General features: G+C 37.2%; 2 protein-coding genes across 3 annotated transcripts in view; both read right to left on the reverse strand.

Moving 5' to 3' along the window:
* Nucleotides 1-178: 178 nt before the first annotated feature.
* Nucleotides 179-18,134, reverse strand: pelp1 (proline, glutamate and leucine rich protein 1). Of its 2 annotated transcripts, XM_082161770.1 has the most exons (18): nucleotides 17,965-18,134; nucleotides 17,699-17,763; nucleotides 16,682-16,787; nucleotides 16,404-16,553; nucleotides 12,800-12,871; nucleotides 12,663-12,722; nucleotides 12,401-12,557; nucleotides 12,190-12,322; nucleotides 12,004-12,091; nucleotides 11,798-11,886; nucleotides 11,219-11,332; nucleotides 10,815-10,959; nucleotides 10,181-10,334; nucleotides 10,039-10,094; nucleotides 8,545-8,769; nucleotides 3,586-5,385; nucleotides 1,193-1,234; nucleotides 179-729 (listed from the first exon to the last, which is right to left on the reverse strand). In XM_082161770.1, exons 1-18 carry the CDS (start codon nucleotides 18,103-18,105, stop codon nucleotides 637-639), a joined length of 3,690 nt encoding a protein of 1,229 aa, XP_082017896.1. In that variant the 5' UTR covers nucleotides 18,106-18,134; the 3' UTR covers nucleotides 179-636. The 2 variants fall into 2 exon arrangements, with proteins under 2 accessions (XP_082017896.1, XP_082017897.1); XM_082161771.1 differs by lacking the exon at nucleotides 1,193-1,234.
* A 1,162-nt stretch (nucleotides 18,135-19,296) lies between these two features.
* Nucleotides 19,297-23,989, reverse strand: part of arrb2b (arrestin, beta 2b) — a 52,224-nt gene continuing 47,531 nt past the window's right edge. The window contains exons 21-25 of the mRNA XM_082149208.1: nucleotides 23,650-23,787; nucleotides 23,367-23,450; nucleotides 23,198-23,274; nucleotides 20,866-20,920; nucleotides 19,297-20,777 (exon numbers count right to left, since the gene is read on the reverse strand). Of these exons, the coding sequence (XP_082005334.1) occupies nucleotides 20,684-20,777; nucleotides 20,866-20,920; nucleotides 23,198-23,274; nucleotides 23,367-23,450; nucleotides 23,650-23,787 (448 nt within the window). The 3' untranslated portion in view covers nucleotides 19,297-20,683. The remainder of the gene's footprint in view (nucleotides 20,778-20,865; nucleotides 20,921-23,197; nucleotides 23,275-23,366; nucleotides 23,451-23,649; nucleotides 23,788-23,989) is intronic.

A 23,989-nucleotide genomic window follows, 5' to 3' on the forward strand; every position in this document is an offset into this window, starting at 1 on the left:
ACAGTTCACCATTTAGTGGACATCTTACAGCAAAGAGCTTTTCTGTTAAAAGTGTCTTTGAGAACACTCAATATACCATAAGTTACCCATTACAACACATTGACTTCGTTCAAATTGTGGTTCAAATTGTGGTTATAGTTTACTTCACCAAAAAACAGACTGACTACTTTCTACAGAATCCATGAACAGCGTCATAACAGATTCACTTTATTGCATGATCTTGTTAAACAATTCCAAGTATGTGTTACATATACAAACCATATTACAAAAAAAAAAGAGGCCACAAAAAATTTACCATATTGTCCAACTGATAAAAGCACTTTTGAATACTTGAAACTACAGTATCATCATACTTGTATTAAGCTGCCAGAAAAATAAAAATACCAACAATGACCACCTACAAGTCATCTCTCAGCTAATGAATAGTTTTTTCTATGTTCAACAATTTACCAATGGTAATGGACTTTGAGCCTGAAAACCTAAAACTCTTTCAAAGAAACTTTTCTATTGCAACTACAACAGATGTTGATGGGACATTATCAATCATGTGAGACTATGCGGTATATTTCAGGACCTTACTATTCATTGCAATGCTCCTCTGATGTGAGATTAGAGGGAATGAGAAGCTTGGTCATGTTAGGGCTGTGATTGTGAGGCACTATGATCATCATCGTCTGGCGGGCAGTCAACAAAGTCTGCCAGCATGGAAGCCATTACCTCATCATCTTTCTGGAAAATAATTTGAGAAAGAGGAGAGAGTGAGCTCGAGGGAATGTGCTGGAGAAAAAAGCCTCAGAATAAGCAACAATTAGTGTCCGCACATGTTTACATGCCATTACCATAATAAACAGTACAAGTCAAGTCAACTACCCACAAAAGATATAAACAGTACAAGCAACAAGTAAACTACACACAAGCAATATTACTGCAAGACATACAAGGCACTCTTCATTTGTTTTGGCTTGATCAATTGTTTAAACAACAAATCCAAACTGAGAACAGAAGCATACTCTACGCTAGTGTTGTCACGATTGCAAAATTATGACTTTGACACGATACCTGGCTAAAATATCTCGATATACCAATACTGAATCGATACCATAGCAAATTTTTTTAAAATAAAACAAATGTGAAACTAATTGAATAATATGACAGAATTTAAAATGTATTGTTTTAAAAAAAAATAACTCACTTGACCGGCGTGTTTATGCCCTGATTTTTGACCATTCCCTTCCTATTATTAAAAAAATAAACAATTATTACATGCAAGTGTGAACGTCCTTACAGAGATGTTTGCAACAAATCACAATGACTAATCTTTCACAATTCTGAACTGTTTGGGATAGTAGTGGGTGATGTGACCTCTTATTTCATGACATGAGTAATTCAATTTATTTTTTAAATGTAATGTTCAGATAGACTACAGTAGGCCTATATAACTATAGCAATCAAGTAAGAAATTAAATGTTTAACAATGCATAGTCTTTACTCTATAAATGAACTATACACTCAATGATTATTAGTAAATATATTGCAGTTATTTAGTCAAGTAGTGGGTGATTGAACAGACCACAGCAGGTTTATTAGGCTGCTATCACTTTAAGAGCTGCACGGTTCCAATACATTGGAACACATTCGATTTCTTTCTCAATTGTTTATGTCCACTAAAGGCATACCTGAATGCGTTTACGTGAATACTCGCCATGATGTGCATTTTGATATATTTGACCATTCAAGCACAATAATCCAGAAAAGAGAACTGAATTCACACTCGAATGCTGTCTGAGAGGCACCTTTATGTGCGCACTGAGATTTTTTTTCGTGGCTTAGCGCGTTTAACACTTTTTAACATCAAAAAGTTTTTTGTTTTTTTTCTTCTTATACCTGTATATCGAGCAACACTACTCTACGCAAGTATGCACATGCTGATGTGAATCCTTGGCCAATGCATTGCAAACGCTGTTGTGCATACTCTGTTCATGCGCAAACCTCAATAATCAAGGAGATATAGTTACTAGGAAATGTTGTCATTTAACAGCTATTATTGAGGCAACTGTCCTTTGCAGCAATGCTGAGAACGCAACATTAGGGTTTCTCTGTCTTAAAAAGTACTGCGGTGATCAAAATAAATCTACAAGAGGCTACAAGATTTAGTTTTTAATAGAAGTCTCTTTTACACTCACCAAGGATGCATTTATTTGATCAAAACACAGTAAAAACAGTAATATTGTGAAATATTACCATTAAAATAATTATTTTCTATTTTAATATATTTTGCAATTTAATTTATTCCTGTGATGGCAAAGCGGAATCTTCAGTGATTTCTGAAGGATCATGTGACATTCTAATATGTTGATTTGGTGCTCAAGAAATAATTCTTATCATCCATGTTGAAAACAGTTGAAACTGACCCCAAACTGAACGGTAGTGTACAAAATTGTATATATAGAATTATTTTTCCAAAAATGACAAATCACATTAATAATAATAAAATAAAAATACAACAAATCACATTAATAATAATAAAATAAAAATACAACAACGGATTGCTACAATTACTAATCATTTTAATACTACCAACAACAACTAGTGTACCAATTATTACAACTAGCCTACTACTATTCATTATTTTATATGTATTCATAAACATTTTGGCATTTTCAAAACGTTAGTGGGTACGAAATTAACACCCGCTCCCTACCACATTTAAATGGTGCGAAACATCCTATAATGTTCTGTGTTCTTTTAGGCAAACTGATGACATTGCATTTTGATGCACTATGTACAATAATAATAATAATATTTCACAAGTTCGTTTGCCCTGTCTTTTTTCTTAAAGCCGAGTTCAAAACTTTGATTAAAACGCAGTGCTTGTCACAGTCACTTTTTTTACCCAGCCGTCCAATGACAGTGGAGGAGGGGCGGGAAAAATACTACACCGACCAACCATCCTACTTGTACAATGACTGAACAATGGAGAAGGTAATATTGCTGGTTACTGCATTTTTATATTCAGTAATATTCTTCAAAATGAGATACTAGTAACATTACTGCGGTGGATATTCCAAATCATAGCAACCAAACGTCTCAGCTGGAAAAACACTGCACCTTCAAAGTGCTCTCAAGGGCCACCAGCTGACTCTTTTCAGACGAGCACCAGGCATTTCTTCAGCTGGCTAAAAACGCTTTGGACACACGTTAATTGAAATACTTGTTATGCATATGGCCTATTAGTCTTTTGCATTTATGCAATATATTGGAGCCAAACTTGAGAAGAGAGTCCAGAAGATTCTGCAGCGTTCATGGACACGTAATTTGCGTAGTTTTAATTCATAGGTGGGGTTTATGCAAATTGTGGATGAGCGTCCCTATTTACGAATGATTGGAATTCATTAACATACACGTTTAACTATCAAATCTGATGTTTACAAAGCGTTTGTGAAAACAGAGGCGAGTTTTTCAGGAAGGTCCGTATTACATGCAAATTTACTCATATTTAAGAATGTTGCATGAATGAGGCCCAATGTGCGTTTTGAGTCTAAGAGAAAGATCTGGACCAAGGTTCGATGGATATTACTCTGTTACCTTTTTCTTTTCGATGCCTTGTTCAGAAGACTCTCCTTCCTCACGATCCCCCATTTTCCTCTTCGTTCCTCTTGCATCTGCATCATCTCCCTGTTCACTGCTCTCTTTCTCTTCCTCAATGGTCTCATCTGCACTCTGTAACACTTCCTGCTCTGTTGTGGATGGTGCGCTCTGATTGGTTTTGTCTTCGGGCTGTAATTCCGTTTCTTGCTCTTGAACTTGGCCCTCTACAGTCAATTCTTGACCCTGTTGTGATGGGCCAGCTTCTTCTTCGGGATCTTCTGGCCTTGCCACTTCCTGCTCACATGTTCTCACTTCAGGTTCAACCGCCTCCACTATGGTATCCTCTTCAAGGCCCTCTGCATCTCCACCAATTACAAGAGTCTCTATTTGTTGCTTGCCAACCACAGCTTCATTTCTCTCGACTGCACCAATGTTCTCAATTTCCTCCACGGTGCCCTTCTCCTTGATCCGGTCATCTGCATAGACACTCCTCACACCCTCCATCTCCTCGATCCCTGCTTCTACTTCTCGTTCTCTCTCCATGCAGAACATTTCCATACCTTGCTGCTCCTCTGCCGCAAACATGACTTCTGCCTCCTCCTCGCCCATCATCCCTCGGTCATCGTCTCCCTCCAACGGCTGGATCTCCTCACTCTCCTCTTCGTCCTCATCCTCCCCCTCTTCATCTTCATAGTCCTCAAAGTCCTCTGCCTCACAGTACTCGTCATCCATGAAGTCGCTGCCTTCCTCTTCCTCCTCTTCGTCCTCCAGCCCCTCCTCCTCTTCTTCCTCCTCTCCTAATTCTTCATCCTCCTCCAGCTCCTCTTCCTCGTCCTCTTCGTCATCCGAGCTGTTGATGTTTATGACATTCTGGTCCATGTCGTTGCCTGGAGGCTGTGTTTGGAGCTGACGGCTGCCCTGAGCGATCTGGTTCTGAAGCTGCATCTGTAAAGACAAGCCCAGTGTTGGCGGCTGCCCACCTGGAGAATTTTGCATCAACATCTGTTGAAGTTGTGGACCACCAGTCAGTGAATCCACAAGACCAGCAGGTGACGCTGAGAGTGAAGCAGTAGTTGAGTTCAGTGGAGGCACCAGAGACACAAGCTGGGCCGTCTGGCTTGGTCCAGGGAAAGAGTTAATGTTATTAACGTTAGCTGGCAGAATCTGATGGGGAATGGAGGTGGGCAGCTCGTTAGTTAGCGAGGTGTCAACCGATCCAACCTCTCCCACTACTGGGACGGATGGCTGCAGGCCACCTATCACAGATACCGGTGGCTGGGACAACGATTGTGCATTTGCCGCTCCATCTTGCATCTCTATCATCATACCTGCTGGCATAATAACAACACTATCATCTGAATCACTCTCCAAAGAGATCTCCACATCTTCTGGCTCTTCTTTGTCGTAGCGGACAAAAACTTGTCGTTGGCTTTCAGGGCCTCCGAGGCCTGCAAGTTCACCCGGTTGGGACGGAGAGAGCAACAGGTCACCTGGGCTGGCCGTAGTGCCTGCTGGAGTTGGAAGAACCGGGGGAGCCAAAGGTAGATGGTTCTCCAGAGAGCCAAGGAGGGAAGCAGGGCCTAAGCCCATGGGATGCCTGGCAGGGAAAGGAGGCCCTGTTGTGGCTCCACCAAGAAGGGTAGGGATGGTTAGTGAGGGGTTTTGGCCAGAGGCAAGGACAGGGGCAGATGCAGTTGATTTGAGAGTTAAAGGGGTGAGAGGGAGAGAGATTGAGGGTGTGCGAGGATGAATAAGAGTGTTGCATATGGTCAGAGCCTCAGCACAGAATGACGATACCTGTAGGAATACACACAGAGAGAAAACAAACAGGAAATGTCAGTGGTCACATTTTCCGAGGTCAGTACAAATTTGACTATGCCAACAGATAATGAATATAACCATTGTTCAAAGAGTAACAGTAACTGAGAAGGAATACCCCATCTAAAAACAAAAATTATCTCGTTTACTTACATTAATACCATCCCAGACTTTCTTTTGTGGAACACAAATGAAGATTTTTAGAAAAACAAGTCATGGGACCTCCAAAGTTATTTGTGTTCCACAGCAGAAACAAAGTCAAATATCTGGGATTGCATGATGGAGAGTAAATAAATATAAATGTTGGGGTATCTATGGGCAAATTATTTATATATAATAATAATAATAATAATAATAATAATCACCCATAGATACCCCACAATTAATATTCTGTTATTTACTCATCCCCCTATTTTGTGTCCAGCAGAGGAGAGTAAATCAAACCAGTTTTGAACAAATTGAGGGTAAACAAATGAAGACAGAACTTTCCCTCTTTTTTTTTGGCTGAACTATCCTTTTTAAGCAGAGTACGTTAGACAGATATGGAGAAATCTGATAACTGTGTGATGAACCACAGACAGAGGCAGGTCTATGCCAGGGCCAGGCTCTCTAGGCAGTTTCTATTCTAGTGTTAAAATAGGCTGAATTTAGCCTCGGAAACAATAAAAGAACCAGTTTGCCAAGCGTAATGTTTCTTTTTAACATCTCACTACTTTTCTGTACACCTTTGTAAATATGAAACACTGTCTCCAGTTACAGTCTCTTGCGTCATTAGAAGCAAATAGCCACTACACCACCCAAAATGAGCATTCACAGTGAAAGCAAACAGCCACATAAGAGGACAAATACACTTTCTGTCAAAATGAATGTTGCTGTACGTCAGTCATTGTATACTTTAAGACTTCTTTTTAAAAACATGTTTGCGTGTTCAAACAGGTTTGGTTAATGTGTCATTAAACAGTTTAAACTGGAAAGTACACAAAGGGCTTGATTTTGGTAAACTGATTTTACAAATTAAGGTTTTAAGATGAACAGAACCTGTCAAAAGTTTGGAAACATTAAAATTTGTTCATGTTTTTGAAAAAGGTATCTTATGCTCACCAAGGCTGCATTTATTTGATCAAAAATACAGTAAAAACAGTAATATTGTGAAATACTATTACAACTTAAAATGATTGTTTTCTATTTTAATAAAAAAAATAAAAAAAAATAAAAAAAAATTCCTGTGATGGTAAAGCTGAATTCCAGTACTCCAGTCTTCAGTGTAACATGATCCTTCAAAAATCATCCTAATATGTGATTTGCTGCTCAAGAAACATTTATTATTAAATGTTGAAAACAGTTTTTGCTGCTCAACAATTTGTAACAATGATACTATTCAAACATATGTGGTAAGATTAAAAAGAGAGAAATAAAAAAAAAGAGAAATTAATACTTTTATTCATCAAAGATGTATTAAATTGATCAAAGGTGACAGTGAAGACACTTATGTTACAAAAGCTTTATATTTAATGAATGTTTTAATAAATGTAATAAAATGTAAATAAATGCTGTTCATTGAATGTTATAGTCAAAGAATCCTGAAAAAAAGTAGCATTTTCACAAAAATTAAGCAGCACAACTTTCAACATTGATAACAAAAGAAATGTTACTTGAACACCAAATCATCATATTAGAATGATTTCTGAAGGATCATGTGACACTGAAGACTGGCGTAATGATGCTGAAAATCCAGCTTAACAATCACAGGAGTAAATTACATTTTAAATGTTAAATAGAAAAGTTTTTAAATTGTTTCTGTATTTTTGATTAAATAAATGCAACTTTTCATTACGAATCATGAACGAACCACCATTTTCTAGATTTAGATGAATAAATCCTGTAAATGTTAATGTCTACATATACTAATACATTCAACATTAAGTTGTATAAATTAACATTAATATATTATGGACAAACATTAACATTGAACAATAGCATATTTATAAATAATTAACCTATATTAGGAAATGTTGTAGAATGTTTTTCATTGTTAGTACATGATACTTAAACCTTATTGTAAAGTGTTCCTTAAATACCCTGTTGAATGTCAACACTGATTTCAACAACCTCTTATTATAACACACATTTACTCAACCCTGTGGCCCTTTTCAGTGCTTCTGCTTTCATTAGCACAATGCACTAGAGAGGCACAACAATGATGTGAAACTAGCTGAAAAATACTATAAATCAGCAAACAAGTGAGACTCCCCCTGGTGGATAACATTTAGATGCCAAGGAATATTCAGGTTTCAACCTTTTGTGTAGCATTTTATCTAGAGTAAAAACACAAAATATGGGATATCTGTTGAAGACTAGCAAGCCACTGTGTGTGTGAGTGTGTGTGTGTAAGTAAAAGCACTTCTTCAGTAAAATGTTTGCTACATAAGCTGCTAAACTATAATTGTATTCTCAAAATGTGTTTGGACAATTAAGGCACAATTAAATATTTAGATGTATTTGAGTTATATAGCAAAATACCAAAACAAGTGGCATTTGGTTTTTTAAAATAAATAAATAAATAAATAGCACAAGTACACTTTTCATTAAAAAGTTTGAAATTTGTTAGATTTCAAAATATGTTTCAAATACATTGTTCAAAATGTAGACAAAGTATTGGACACTTTCTGATGTTTCTGAAAATGTTTCTGATTTCTTTGTGATGAACTAAACCGGGGGTTCTTCTGCTGGAACACCTGAATGAACCTGATGGGAACTGACTTTATACACCATGAAAAAAACCAAGTGAAAAAGTGGCTTGGACAAGGGAATTCTGAGAAAAGCTCTAGCAAAATGTTGTTTGTAGAAGCCACTTGGTTTGATATTTGTATCTTTTAGATATTTTTAAGTGTGACATAAGTGTCTAAAGACTTTTTGGGGCCACTGTATATTGTCTACACTACTAAAACACCTTTGATAAATCTGGACTTAAAATCAAATCACACACAACGCTTCCATCACTTACCAGGAAGACAACATGACTGTGGATAAGATTTAGCATGTTATGCTCTGATCAATTAGATTCAATGGACAGGGTTTTCTGTAGACTACAAGATTACCACTTTCAACCCCAAGTTTTGACCAAGGATGTTCACTCACCATGATGTTGCGATCTCGCCGGCCGTGGCTGAAGATGGAAACCGCGCAGGAGAGGGAAGGAGGCCAGCGGGGAGAGGGCACCAGCACAAGTGCCAGTAAGAGGCGGTAGAGCTCTCGGCGAGGGGTAGGGCTGCCATACTGTCCACTGACAGCACCGACCTCCAGCAAACAGTGAGCCTGCTGCTGCAGACGCACACACAGAGGCACCACCAGGTCTTGGATCCTCTAACAAGGGAGGGCGTGTTTAGAAGAACAACGTAAAACACACTTTTCCATACTTGTATGTAGGGATGTCCCGATCCGATCACGTGATCGGAAATCGGGCCCGATCACGTGTTTTCAGACTGATCGGAATCGGACGTCACCTCCCGATCAGGACTCGGATATATGTATATATATTCTCATTATTTTTTAACACATCTATAGTTATGCGGTGCCACAGAGTTACGCCGGTTTCACACTGCACGCGAGCAGAGCGTAAGCAGTGCAGGAGCAGTGCGTATGGTGAGCAGGACACGCGCGTTTTGCTTTCACACTGGCAGCGTTTGTCACGCGCGGCTGAACCGCGGGTTGTGTACAGACAGAGTACTCTAATGGATAAGTTGGCATTGCTTTCTTTCGTTTTCAAATACATTTAAGAGAAAAGACTTGTCAAGAAGCTTATTTTATTAATAATTTCATTTATATAACTTTTGGTTCATCTTTGTTTTTATTGTTCTGGCAACAAGTTTGTTTTTGGACATTTGTTTTCTTTTTAAATTGCTGTTGGTCATTTGATTGACTGTTTAAAACACAATAGATATCATCAATGCACTTTTTGGATAAAACTGCGGTGTATTTTGGCCATGATCAATGCATTGTCACTTTAATTCAGCGTAAGCGGCGCAGCAAAAATAGACTCGGCGCCGAAACGCCGCCTCTGCGTGCGGTTTGAATGCTCTAATCTGTTAACATGGGCGGCGAAAAGAATACGCGCTGCACGCTCTGCTAACGCGTGCAGTGTGAAACCGGCGTAAGAGTTAGGAGTGCAGTTCCTAAAAGCACATTACTGGCTTTGCAAACACTGTGGCACTTTTATATTTTATTTGTTTACATGCCTGCCGGGTATTTTAATTTGAGGTGCTATTTGTTTATATATTAGACTTTTTTATATATTTACTGTTGCACTAAAGTCCAAAAGTGAAGAATTTGTTATTTATTACTTGATTGTTCAAGCTACCTCACAGAAGTGCTCTGTTTGTTAACAGAGTTGTTGAATGTTAAAATAAGGTGAATTAAATAAAAAATAAGGAACATCCTGGATCTGTTTTTTCGCTCTTCTTTATTCTTTTTTTATGTATTATAGAAGTATCGGATCGGGACTCGGTATCGGTAGATACTCAAAATCAAATGACTCGGACTCGAGGGCAAAAAAACCTGATCGGGACATCCCTACTTGTATGCAACATAAAAAGACATTAATACCCAAGCACGAACAAATTGTAATGAACAAACCTTATGCAGATCTTCCTTTAACAAAGTTCCACTGGTCAAAATGATCTGTCTTAATGCTGTAAAGGAATAATTCTTCATCAGCAAATGTTGTTTATTTCAACCAATAAAACTTGAAATTAACTGATCTTTACTGAGCGCTCACCCCGTAGGGCAGCAACGCATGTGTCTTGATTGGCTAGCACATCTCCTTTCCTCTGTAGTGACATTCCTTCTCCTATTCCCTTAGTCCGACGAGGACCTGACTTGCCAGCAGAACCAATCAGGTCAGTCATTGATGACTGTTGTCCAGAACGAAGCTACACAGCAGAAGACAGAACCGTTGGAGAAAGAAATAGAACTACTTCAAGCAGGGCTAAATTTAATGTATTAATTCAGTTTCTAAAACTCAATGACAAAATAAGTAAAGATGGCCATCAGACACATTTTTGGGCAATGTTTTATATTACAATTTACTACAACTTTAAAATATAATATGGCGATATGGTGTTCAAGAAACATTTATTTTCAATGTTAAAAAAAAACATTGTGCTGCTTTATATTTTTGCAAACCGTGAAACGGTGATACTTTTTTTTTTTCATGATTCTTTGATGAATAGAAAGTTAAACCACTTATATGAAATAGAAATGTTACTGTCACTTGATGAATTTAATGCATTCTTTCTTGTTAAGAACAAGATCTGTTTCGTTTTTGTTAGTTATTGTCCTTTTTGTTAACGGGCCTTGATTGTTACTAATTACATACTTATGGTGTTTGATACAAACACCCTTAATCTTACCTTGACTGCTTCTGATCCTGGCGTGATGTCACCCATCAGATGAGTGAACAGTAACTCTGTGTGGGACGGGCTTCCCTGAAGCAGAGAGACACCCCCTACTCTTACCCACAGTTCTATGATACGGTACACGGCCACTCGCACTGCACTATGGGCAAAATATAACATCATAAGTTAAAAGCTTGAACGCTTGACTAAAATAACAATGAATAAAAAGCTTCAATAACATAGAAATACACTGACATGGTAAATGAGGTCTTCAATGAAATGTGATCACAAGTGTTCAAGAGGAAGCATTTAAGATTTCTTTGTAATGGATGTACAAATAGTATAGTCTCATCGGACCACTTATTACAATGCGTAAAACAGGTTCATATTTCTGGTCATCAATGGTGTTTCCATAATACCTGTAAGCTCTTTGCTGGCCCAGACTAGCCTCAGGCAGAGGCGTCCATGCAGACAGAGATTGTGAGAAAAGCCTTGTGAGCACACTGCTATACTGGACCAGTCCACCACCCACACTGTACCAAAAAAACATGAAATTAATACTTCAGCTACTCCTGGACACAAATAATTAACCAGCAACCACTGACACATAATTCATTAATCAAAAATCAAGCAATTACACAATTCATGTAATATAATATTAAATATTCAATTGCGTTGTAGGAACTCTTTCATTTAACGGCAAGTGTCAGTAATTGTTAGGATCTCTGTTATGTCTATTATGTTTATTTAAACAAAAGCAGGCATTTAAATATGATATGCATTTAGACATGTCTCATAGTTTTACGGCCCTATCTATTTGCATGAAGTGCCGGATGCTGGGGTGTATGTGTTGGGGACATCCTCATTTGAAAAAAATTGTATAAAAATTGTTGTTTTCTTTTAGGATTAGGTTATATCATTTATAACTAGCTGTATATAAAAACAATGAAAGTCTATTGAATGTCTCAATTTAAAAGAGTAAATGCATGTGTGCTTACGCCTTGATGAGAGCAGAGAGAAGCTCTAGAGTGTCGTTGTGTATAGAGGGTAAAACCAACAGCTTCAGACAGCCCTCTCCTGTTGGACTCTGAAACAAACTCCTTCTGTTAGTGTCCACATCCATGTTAAGCAAGTATAGTGAGTCACATCATGAACAGCGACAACAATATCACTTAGATGCATGAAAACAGAGTTAAAGCCTTACAATGCTCTTCGTGTTGACAGCCAAAGCTCGACACACCAAATTGAGAACATTCTGAACAGGCAGACGGACTGAAGATGCAGGATCAACACTACAAGAGGAAAGTACAATATCTCAATATTATTATAAACTTTTTTAAAAATCAGCATTTGAAATAAAACGAATTAAGCCACAGAACATTAGCACAACCTAAGAGTGTGTTTAATAGCCAGACAAACAGCCTTGTAACGGTGATGGAGCTGAAGGATCAGAAGAGGATCTACATCATCCAGGGGAGCGAAAGGGAGTTCCACACCAGGACCCTCATACTGCACTGTCCCTTCTAAAAACAGTGAGCACAGAAAAAAAATAAAAAAAAATCTCTCAATACAACAAAAACACTCTGACTCCAGCAACATACCCGTTTCTGTGCCCTGGTACAACTGTCCCAGTATGCTATTGGCTGATGCTAGAAGGCCGTGCAGCTGATTGGTCCACCCCTCAGCCTTGTGCCCACCTCCCCCTCGTTCCAACACCCCACCCAGGCAGGGCAACCGGCCATAACACTCACAAGCCACCTACCAATAATGAAAAGTCAGAATTATGATGCAGAAGGTCTGATTCAACTACGGACAGTATACTTTCATTTCCAGTATAACACTGAACAACTGGATGTAACCAACCTCTTGTACTTTAGGATTATCAGAGTCCATCTTAGAAAGGAAATACGCTCCAAGCTTATCCTGTAAGGGACAATGTGAAGTATTTTCAGATCCAAAGTAACTGCATCAAAATAGATATAATCAATGGATATACTGACCCTCAGAGATCCGCAAGCCCGTGGGTAGTAGATCATACACGCCATCATTCCTTTCATAGCAGCTAGGTGGCACTATGACAAAAAGTTTGATTCCTTTGGTACTTTTTGCGACAACAAATGTAATACTCACTTCATTAAACCATATACACTATCGTTCAAAAGTTTGTTGTTTGAAAGGTTTTTTTATGCTTTTTGAAAGAAGTCTGTCATGCTCAGGATGCATTCATTTGAAACCGAAAAATAACAGCAAAACAGTAATAGTGTGAAATATTACAATTTTACCATTTATCAAGGTTGAAATCAGTTTTGCTGCTTAACATTGTGGAAACTGTGATACATTTTCTTTGATGAATACAACATTTTTTTAAATAGAAAAAAAATTTTTTTGCAACATTTTTGCAACATTGTCTTTACCGTTACATATGATCAATTTAATCTGTCCTTGTTGAATAAAAGTGATAATTTATTTTAAAAAACAAACATTTGAATAGTAGTGTACATATGAGAACAATTTCCACAGTGTAAACCAGCTCGGCATGAACTAGGAAATACTAAATGACTATGCAACTAGGTAAGCTCGATTTGTTTCAAGACTACATTTTAAAGACCGCCCTATGGTGAAAATCAAGTTAAGTGTTGTTTATATGTCTATGTGGTGTTTTTATTTGATTAAAGACAAACTATGCGCAAATTCATCAGTCAACAACACCATTGCCGAGTACTATTTTCCCCTTAAAACTGCAGTGTACCAAAGCACTTTTCCTATTATTTCTAGGGATGCTGATTTTTAGAAGGCAGCTATCTGACACTGAGATGGCGAACGGGAACATGGTTTGTGTAACATAAGCAACATATTATTAGCAGTTTGATAACTCAAGACAGGAATCGACTCTCGTTGTCGACTGTGTTCGAAATGGCGCACTTGTTTACGGATTCTCTAATACCTAAATAGTGCATGGCAGTTGAGTCCACTATATTAGGAGTGAAAGAAATAAAATGAGGAATTTAGACACTGATGTATTACACTGTGCGTGAGCTGGAGCTGTCACAGAAACATCTGTCAAAATACATTTATCCTGCACGTCACTTACTTTAGAAATAAATAATAGTCAAAGTAACTTGTAACTAACTTGTAATTAACTTGCAACTTGTAATTAACTATACATATCTGTGTTATTTGAATGAAATAAATTTGATTTCCATTTTCAATGGTTAACCTATGTGTTCATAATTAAACAAACCACAAATCATTCAAACACAATCACTCACATCAAGAATAAACACAATAAGTGTAAATTATTGTATGTACTGTATATATTTTTAATATCTTTAACTCTCCTGTCCAAGCACCTTTTAAGACAGTGAGCCAGTTTACATGCACACAATACACTGATAACAATCAAAAACCAGTCTATTGAAATAACCCGATTTACCCGTTTACATGCAAGTAAACCGCATTTACAAGACTGTATTAAAAAACAGGTAATTTGATCATTTGGTGGTGATGCCAAAACGTAAGCATCCATGTATTTCACTCAGAGTATTCTATTTATTATGCAAGTTGTGGTGTTAAAGCATTAAAAAAATCCAGATTATTTCAAAACGGCCTCTCATTATATTTGAAGTTTCTACAACTGTACCACTTGTCCTTCGGCTGCACAAGATGAGAACAAATTTTTTATATTTCTTGGGTCAAGAAAAAGTCAGTTTGCGATGCATATCTCCTCCTCAACCACGAAACACTCGCCGTGGATGGATATGCTTATATCTGCTGTATAAGGACTCTGCTGTCACATATCAAAGAGGCGCACTTCAATAAGCTGACAGAACGCAGGTTAAGGTGTTTACATTTCGGGCGAAATCAGAGTAGTGGAAAAAGAAATCTAGCTCTGTGTTGATAGGTTTATTCTTAAGCCATTTATGACCTTACGCTGATAAAGGAAAACAGTAAAGCGTCCATATAACCAACATCACGAGACCATTATAATGAGATTAATTCATTAAAGGGTTAGTTCACCCAAAAATGGAAATTCTGTCAGTAATTACTCACCCTCATGTTGTTCCAACCCCGCAAGATTTTCATTCATCTTCGGAACACAAATTAAGATATTTTTTATGAAATCTGAGAGCTGGCTAACTCCTTCATAGGCTGCAAGGTAATTTCATCTGCCAGCTCAGAAAAGTTAGTAAAGACATCGCAAAAATAGTCCAAGTGACTACAGTGGCTCAACCTTAAGTTTATCAAGCGACTAGAATACTTTTTGTGCGCAAAAAAACCCCAAAATAATGAATTTATTCAACTATTCATTTTCTTCCGTTTGGTCCTCTGACGCGAGTTCACGAGAGTGCCACGACACATGCGCGAAAACTGAGAAGGATGTCTGAATCGTGACAAACCAATGAGAAAACGTAAAAGTGCCATAAAATGAATGGCTTACCTTTCACACTTTCCCATCAAATGATCGTGAGCGTCATCTTTTTAATTTTCGTGCATGCGTCGTGGTGCTGTCGTGAACTCACGTCAGAGGCCCACACAGAAGAAAATGAATGTTTTTTTTAGTGCACAAAAAGTATTCTCAGCACTCTCAGATTTCATCAAAACGATCTTAATTTGGGTTCCGAAGATGAACGAAAGTCCTTACGGGGTTGGAACAACATGAGGGTGAGTAATTACTGACAGAATTTAAATTTTTGGGTGAACTAACCCTTTAAAGAACACCTTCTTTCACACTTATTAAATTCTGACATAATATTCATCCATGGCGGTTTCTGGTGACTTTTCCCTCTGTAAAATTAGGTATCACAACAGCTAGCCATCAACAACATTGATTAATGGACTAATCTGGACAGTCCCGCTAAAAGCGAGTTGTTTTAATAAGGGAATTTTAAGGCTTTGTGTCCGAGGAAAAAAATGAAACAATGAAGTGTGTAATAATGACTGCAATCTCGTATTATTCCTGACTAAATTTCATATTATTTCTCCCTACAGTGGGTGTTCCGAGTCAACCTGAAACCAAACTCCCCTATCAAAACTCCGGCGTTTTGACCGGTGAGTGGATTCTGACTAAATTAAACACCACTGATTGCCAAATGCATTCAAGAGAACAACTAACATGTTTGTGATTGGCTACATTTTTTCCCACTGCAAAAACACGCAAATAGAAACATTTGACGTACTCCAGAGTGCAAACACAAATACGCACTGAAACGTTAACCAAATCCGTTTTACCGGGCATACCTGTTTAATTCGCTCTTCCTATTCTTCTTCTGAATCAGTTTCTGGTTCAAACACGTAGCTGAATTAAACCAATATTTCAACTTGCCATTGCGTCACATTTACTACAGTTGATCAGATAGTCCAAGCTGGTGTGATTGAGTGAAGGCAGGGACTAATTTGCATATTCATAGATCTGTGTATATACTAAATGAAACAAGGGTGTAGTAGAGTTACATTCATGCTATTTTAAGGCATGAAGAAAATATAGAAAAACGTTTAAATATGTCCTTGTGATTATCAAAGATGTGTTTTAAGGTATAAAATTGACAACAGGGGGACTTTAACAGATGTAAATCTACATGTGACAAGGACATGCATGCATTTTACCTCTGATTTGAGGCTGAGCAGGGAGGTCAGAATGCCCAGGATGGAGTTGAGTCCCACCTCCCTGGCCAACTCTGGCAGCTGGGACGAGTACTGCAACAAGTCCTGCAGCACACTCACAGCAAGCTGCACGGTAGGGAGAGGGGACTGCGACTGTGTGTTTCAGAAGAACAGTAGATGCATTACTAAATCATACAGAAATGAATAAAATCCGGAAAGACCTATAAAGTGGATCCAGGCAAGAGAGAAGAACAAGGTAGATGTCTGAAGACATTTCTCACCTGAATGACCTGCTGCAATGTTCGCAGCCATGAAAGGCAATGTTGCTGGAACACTTCACTTGAACTGTCCTTCACCAGCACAGACAGGAGACAGAGACCCTCAAACCTGAAACACATGTGATCAGAAAGCCATAAAGTCAAGATGAAATGGAAGTAGCAACAGATCTTTTCTTCCGTATTGTTATGTACTTCTGAGAAACTTTTGAAAAGGAAAGAAATATAGGGCGGGGAGTCCGGGGACAGGCTATATCTGTCAGTTGTTACTTTAATACGAGCTTGCATTCTATTGTGAGAAAGAGGCAGGGTTTAAGCAGGGTTCTTCAAGCCTGCTCCTGGAGACCCACTGTCCTGAAAGATTTATTTCCAACCTGCTTCAGCATGCTTGTCTGTGATTTTCAAGCGATCCAGAAGAACTTTATTAGCTAGTTCAGATGTGTTTGATTAAAGTTAGAGCTAAACTCTAAAATAACAGTGGGTCTCCAGGAGCAGGGTTGAAGACCTCTGCACTAAATGATTGGAGAAGACCAGCATACATTACTACAGAGAACTCTGTGGTTTCACCACAAGATTCAGGTATAACGTTCTGATAAAAAATGGTGAGGTCAAATATAAAAAATAAATAAAAACATATGCATGGATGAATCATTCACAATGAAACGCATTTAGAAAACAGATGACAACTTTAATGTTTTTGCAGAATGACTGGTTTCTAAATAAACGCAGTCTGGGATCACATCCTGAACCCTCTGAATCTTAGAGAGAGAATCTTACTATTACATTTAATAGGCAATTCTATAAAAAACGACAGGAATTCAGTACAACAATGCAACACATCATTCTAAGAGGCAGTAACATAAAAGCATTTCAACAAAGCTCTGATCAGAAAAGGACAGAACTGAGATAAAAGTATAATTAAAGAGACTAAGCATCAGGAGAATTCGGTTATGCATGCACATAGTGACTTTAAACGTTATGAAAACGGCAAGGAACTGTTCTTTACTTTAGTTGACAGCTCACCTGGTCTTACTGGAGCCGAGCCGTGTATTACTGATGCCGACCAGACCACCCACAGCTCCCGTGCTCTGAAGAATGATTCAAAAACACTGCCGTTAATATAAACAGACATTATGAACATCTCATCGGTGTGTTTTCAAGTGAAACAGAAAGATATAGGCAAAGACTACATATGAATACAAACACTGAACTAACGTTTCCATTTAAATAAAGGAAGCGTGCGCGCTAACAGCGTAGACAAGACCGGCAGGAGAAACCTTTAGTCCTACCTGAGTCCCGACCACGCCATGCTCACGGTAGTTTGCTAGAAGAGCGGGCAGATACTCAGGTCTATCCTCCTTTAGGACAGACACTAGTCCTTCTGTTAAGCGTGTTATGCTGGGGCCATGCAGCCAAGCCGCTGAAGCCATCTTAGCGCCCCTGTATGACGAGAAAACTCTGCGACGAGTGAATAGTTCAGGTGACGTCATCACGTCGCGTCGGCGGCTGGTATGGAGTGCATACCATAATTTATGCTAAACTTGAGGAGTTTATGCATTTTTTGAAAAATGTTTAAGTGACTTTTCCCCTATGTAATGATCTGCCTTTACTCGAGTCGCAGAGAGTTACAGACACACGGCAGATCAAAATAAGTTGTAACCCCCTCACTAAAAAATAACATCTTCCCATCGAATTAAAATGCATTTTATTGGCTAAAATGGCATTGCTTATACAGTATATTTGAATTCATGTCAATGTTTTAAAAACTTCATTTATTATCAGCCCATCAAGTTTGGACACATTTGACTGAATTTATGTTTTTTCATGATATTAAAAACATTGTGATCTTAACGTGGTTTACTTGGAATTGAATTTATAGACAATTAAAATGGCATATTAACTTCTTTACAAAACAAAACTTGATGTGTAAAGTAAAATACTTTACTTAAATGTTTGAAACTGATGGGCCGGATTGGAACTTTTTCAATAAACAATCCAGGATGGACTATATTTTTGTATATTTCACTAAACAAATGTTTTAAAAAAATGACTAACTCATAAAGAATGTCCTTTTACAGCTTTGTGAGTTTAAACAGGTGAGGTCAGTGAACAGAGAGGTACAAATCTAGTGGCCTAACTATTATGAATGAATAAGTAAAAATAGACACTTGTGTGCCTGTCTACATGAAATGTTAAACATGACAGTTGTCATTAACTTGTACATTAATAGACAATTTCGCTAATGTATCAGGTTCATTTTCAAGCTTTCATTCAAATAAAAATTGGATTTAAAATAACATGTCCCACATGTTTTGTGTTAATTAATATAATTGTTCTCAACAACTGTTGACTTCATGGTGTTTGTAGGTGTTATTGAGTACTGAAATTTGTTGGATAATGGGTAGTGGTAAAGTTGCCGGCGCAGCTTGATTTCAGGATTCTGCACTAATGACTCTTAAAGTTATAAATGTAATACATTTCCATTTAAAAAAAAATCCCATAAAATAATGCTTAAGCATTTCATATTCTGCAGAAAAAGACAAAAACAAGACAGACATGATCTCTTCTTCAACTGAAGAGCACATAAAAAGGGACATCTAAAGCAAGTATGCACACTGGCATGGTTGTATGGGTGCTTTAAACAAAGCAATCCTTTATTTTAGAGATAGCTTTTTGTCCTTCAACGGGAGCTCCACTTTGTTCACTGCAAAATGTTACCTCCTTGTACACATTGTAACATAAGTAAATTTGCCATTGTTCAGTAGTAAACTATGTAGAATGTCATAGGAATGGGCTGATCCTGGGAGAACAAGATAAAAAGTCAAATTTCCTGGAAATCATGCTATAAATGCAATTTTAAAATAACCATCATCAAAATATTTCTGGCAGTCCAATGGTTACATCAACAGTTTCTGTGAACTAAAACAAAGAATTAGCATGTGATTTTCAACCAAACTGAGCTTAACTTACAAGCAACATTATAAATCATCACATTTTGGCAAATAAAGTTTGGCAGGCACAAATAATGAGGAATTACATTGTGTGTGTGGCACATACAGAGCCTGTCCCTGTCCTCTTGTTGTATCTACAAGCTAATTTCACACTGAAGACTTGTAGCAGTGTACACATATTCTACAACTCAACATGTGGAATAGATGCTAAAATTTACAATAAGAAACCAGACACTTGTGTCCCAATGCACTTTGCCAACTATTCTTTCACTAAAAATGCCACGTCCTTAATTATTCGAGTATTGCGTGCACTATAAGTGCACAGAAAAGTGTTACTACGTAGTCTTGTATGATATGTATACATTTTACATAACTATAACATAAAAGCTGCTGAGCAAGTATGGATGGATTGGATTACGGGTCTAGGAAAGTTGAATAAAATTAACACCAAACTCAAGTTCCCTATGGTGTTTTGGAACAGTGTATGTACTGTACAATGAAATAACATAGAACATATATCATAATTACATAGCTATTAATGCCCACTTGATATATAAGTGGGAATATGATGACAAAAAAAATGAAAGGAAACAGAAAGGAAAAGGTAAAGAAAGAATGAATCACCCCTGAATCAATGGACCCTTTGCCCACCAATAATACATTGATGTCTAGATGACCCATCTAACATCAGATTCCTCCCGTTCCATCTCCCTCAATCATTCTAACAAATAAGCACCCTAGTGAAGTGGTCGATATGACCAGAGGCCAATTAAAAGACCACTTCACAGATGCTAAAATGGTGTGAAAAGGAGCCAAAAGACAAAGAAAGTAAGAAAGAAAGAAAGAAAGAAAGAAAGAGAGAAATGAGGCTCTGAAGATATCAGTAAGTGCTCCACTCTATCATATGGGCCCAGTGGAGCAGAGGTATAAGAGTACTGGCAGGTTGACACCCCACCCCTGTCGCCCTTCCTTACAACCTCTGCACGGTGTCGTGTGTGTGTGTGTGTGTGTTTATTTATGTGTGTCTGTGTGTGTGTGTGTGTGTGTGTAGGGGCCGTTAGCAGAAGTGGTCGTCCTCTTCATCTTTCATTCCCTTCAGCCTGAGCCTTGCAAAGTCCTCAAACACAAAGTCATCATCCTGTGAGAAATTACTGAAGACAAAAAGAAACGAGAGTTATGTTATGCAAACACACATAAGCAAGAATCTCATACTATGAAAGAGACACACAGCTAACTCACTTTGTTTCAAACTCTATGAGGTTGGCGTCCACAGGGGCATCTGTCTCTGGCACAGCTGTGGAGGACACAGATTAGAAAAGAAAAAAAATTATGAAAACTGTGCAAATGGAAAAGCATGTAAAACATAATGTCCAAATCACCAAGATGATATGACACATCTTTGATATGACTCAAAAGTATCATGTTCACAGCTAGCATGGACAATGCTAGTTTATAGACACTCATATTTTTATATACACATATTCATATATAATGATCCATAAGATGCTTAAATGTTTAATTAAAACAACTCTGCATAAATCTAAAATAATGATAATAAAATCAATAATATAAGCATTAATAATTTAAAAAACACAAATGAAACAATAAATACTACTAAAATGTATTATTATTCTGTTGTTGTTGTTTTATTGGTATAGTCTAATGATTATTTAGTTACTGTCAAAAAGCAGGCAATAAAAAAACAAAAACAATAAAATACCAATTATCAGAGATTTAAAGAAATATATCAATATACTGTATATAAAAACATATTTCTATATTATTAAAATGCATAATAATAATAATAATAAATTATTATTTTGCTGTTTTATTGTTTCAAAAAGCAGAAAAAAGCAATAATAAAAAATTAGGGCTGTCAAAAGATTAATCGCGATTAATCGCATCCAAAATAAAAGTTTGTGTTTACATAATATATGTGTGTGTACTGTGTATAATTATTTTGTATATATAAATACACACACATGCATGTATATATTTAAGAAATATTTGCATACATATACTGTATATATTTATATATAATTTATATTACACACACATATATTATTTAAACACAAACTTTTATTTTGGATGCGATTAATCGCGATTAATCTTTTGACAGCCCTATTAAAAATATTAGTTTTCAGACATTTGAATTTCAATAATATATATATATATATATATATATATATATATATATATATATATATATATTAGGGCTGAACGATTAATTGCATTTGCGATAATATCGCGATATAATGAAACGCGATTTTTAAACCGCAAAAGCTGCGATTACACTCTGGTCACGTGACACGCGAGAGAAAAGCAGTCATCAGCATCAACTTGGCACGCTACGCACATAGGCCTGGCATACAGGAAAGAACAGTTTATGTTTGATTTATGTGATATTATGTTATTATATATATAATTAATATATAATGTATAATAATATATTCAGAGAATTTCAGAATCGAGTCTGAGCTTAGTTTTTAAACAGATGCGTGATGACGCTGCGTGTGCTTTAGAAACAGCCGTATTTTCTCTCTCTCTCTCTCTCTCTCTCTCTCTCTCTCTCTCTCTCTCTCTCACTCACACACACACACGAAACCTTCTGAAAAATAATCTTTCATAAATTTCGGAAAGGTTTAAGCGAATTACAAGGACATTCGCGGGCTTTATCGCACTGGTTGCCGCTTTGCTTAATGTTACTCTTGCAGTTCGCTGTCTCGCCCGCCGGAATTTTCCTCACAAATGCTTTACTAAGGCATTATTTATGTCTTTTGGAATGCAGTTGGCTTATATATTAAAAATATGAAAATCACTGAGAAGGCTGCTTTCAATTTAAAATACTCACGCGCGCTTTGTGTAGAGCGCTCGCGCATGCGGCTGTGAGCGACTTATTGGTTAAATGTACTGGCATCTCAAAATGCTTTTATGATGCGAAATTAATGTAAACACGGTCAGTCATATCTTAAACCAACAGGACAAACCACATCTTATATTTCAAAAGGGATCTGTGCATTAGTGTGAATGCAGCTTATCGTATCTAAACTGAGAAGACAAATCACTCACAGCTCTTGAATGGAAAACGTTCAGACAGCCTACTTTTAAATACTGAAAGCACTCTTTGTTTATTGCTTGTAATATGTTTTTTTTTTGTTCCTCTTTATTTACTAGCTTTTATATTTTGAAGCTATATTCGTTTATATAGCCTATTTAAAATTCTTAACATGTTTTTTTAATAATTATTTTTTAAAAATACGTATAATTACACAAATAAAGATTTTAACTGTTATTAATAATATTAATTACGAAAAAAAGTAGATCATGAGGTGCTTAAAGATTCCCATCCCTACTATACAATGATTTATTGCTTGTCTTTGTCGAATAATACAGAAGATAAAGAACTTAAAAAGTAATCGCATATTAAATCGCAATCGCAATATTGGTTAAGAAAATCGCAATTAGATTATTTTCCAAAATCGTTCAGCCCTAATATATATATATATATAAAAAGTACACACACACACACACACGTAAATATGTTGACAAAATGTCAAACTTGAGATGTTACCTGACTGCGGTCTAGAGTTGGGCTGTTCGGAGGGCTTGGGGTGCATCAAGACAAAAGGCAGCTCCACTGACACATCACTAACAACAGACAACGTGTTTGGATTAAGTCTTCTGACGTTCTGTACAAATATAAAGTCTGAAGTACTTCTGTGTCAAAAGGACATACTCACCCTCCACGAGAAACCACAAGCTTGACTTTAACTCGGTAGGACACCAAGATTCCCAGGACCTCCTTATTGGACACATCCTTCACTCTGTAAGCACAGGGAAACACATACTGAGCACACAGAACTGTTTGAGAGACTCTAGAGTTTTTATGGACACATGGGTGAGCTTAAGTTTATAAGCACTAAAAACTCAATGTCCTAAAGCTTTTACTGTATGAATTGCCTTTTTTTTCTGGCAGCATGTAAAAACAAGCATGTGATGCACTGTCAGCTGAAGGCCACTTACATGGTACTGGAGGCCAAGTTGGTGTCTTCATGTTTTAGCTGTCCATCCAGAGCCAGACCCCTCTTCTCTCTGTTATTGCACAGTGTGGGGGTGAGTGTGTACACCTTACAGAACGTGGAACTGGGTGACACCTGGTCACTGAAGACAGCAAAAACACAAGAGAGTGAGTCTTGTGCTTCATGCATATCAGAAAAACAAGATTTGACTATATTGTGTAACAATTAGATTAATTGATTAATCTTCAGTACTAGAAATTGGGTTTTTTTTTAAAGAAAATTGTGGCAAAATGCATTTTAGGATAATTTGAGGATTAATGGGAGGTACAGTTGTTCTATAGTGA

The sequence above is a fragment of the Leuciscus leuciscus genome, assembly GCF_965113295.1.
Source record: "Leuciscus leuciscus genome assembly, chromosome: 2".
Classification (NCBI taxonomy): domain Eukaryota; kingdom Metazoa; phylum Chordata; class Actinopteri; order Cypriniformes; family Leuciscidae; genus Leuciscus; species Leuciscus leuciscus.

Coding starts and splice junctions, on each gene's coding strand:
- pelp1 (XM_082161770.1), bottom strand. CDS start 18,105: ATGGCTTCAGCGGCTTGGCTGCATGGCCCCAGCATAACACGCTTAACA. Junction 10,335..10,814: donor CAGGATCAGAAGCAGTCAAG/GTAAGATTAAGG, acceptor TCTGCTGTGTAG/CTTCGTTCTGGACAACAGTC. Junction 1,235..3,585: donor AAGGCATCGAAAAGAAAAAG/GTAACAGAGTAA, acceptor TTTTAATAATAG/GAAGGGAATGGTCAAAAATC.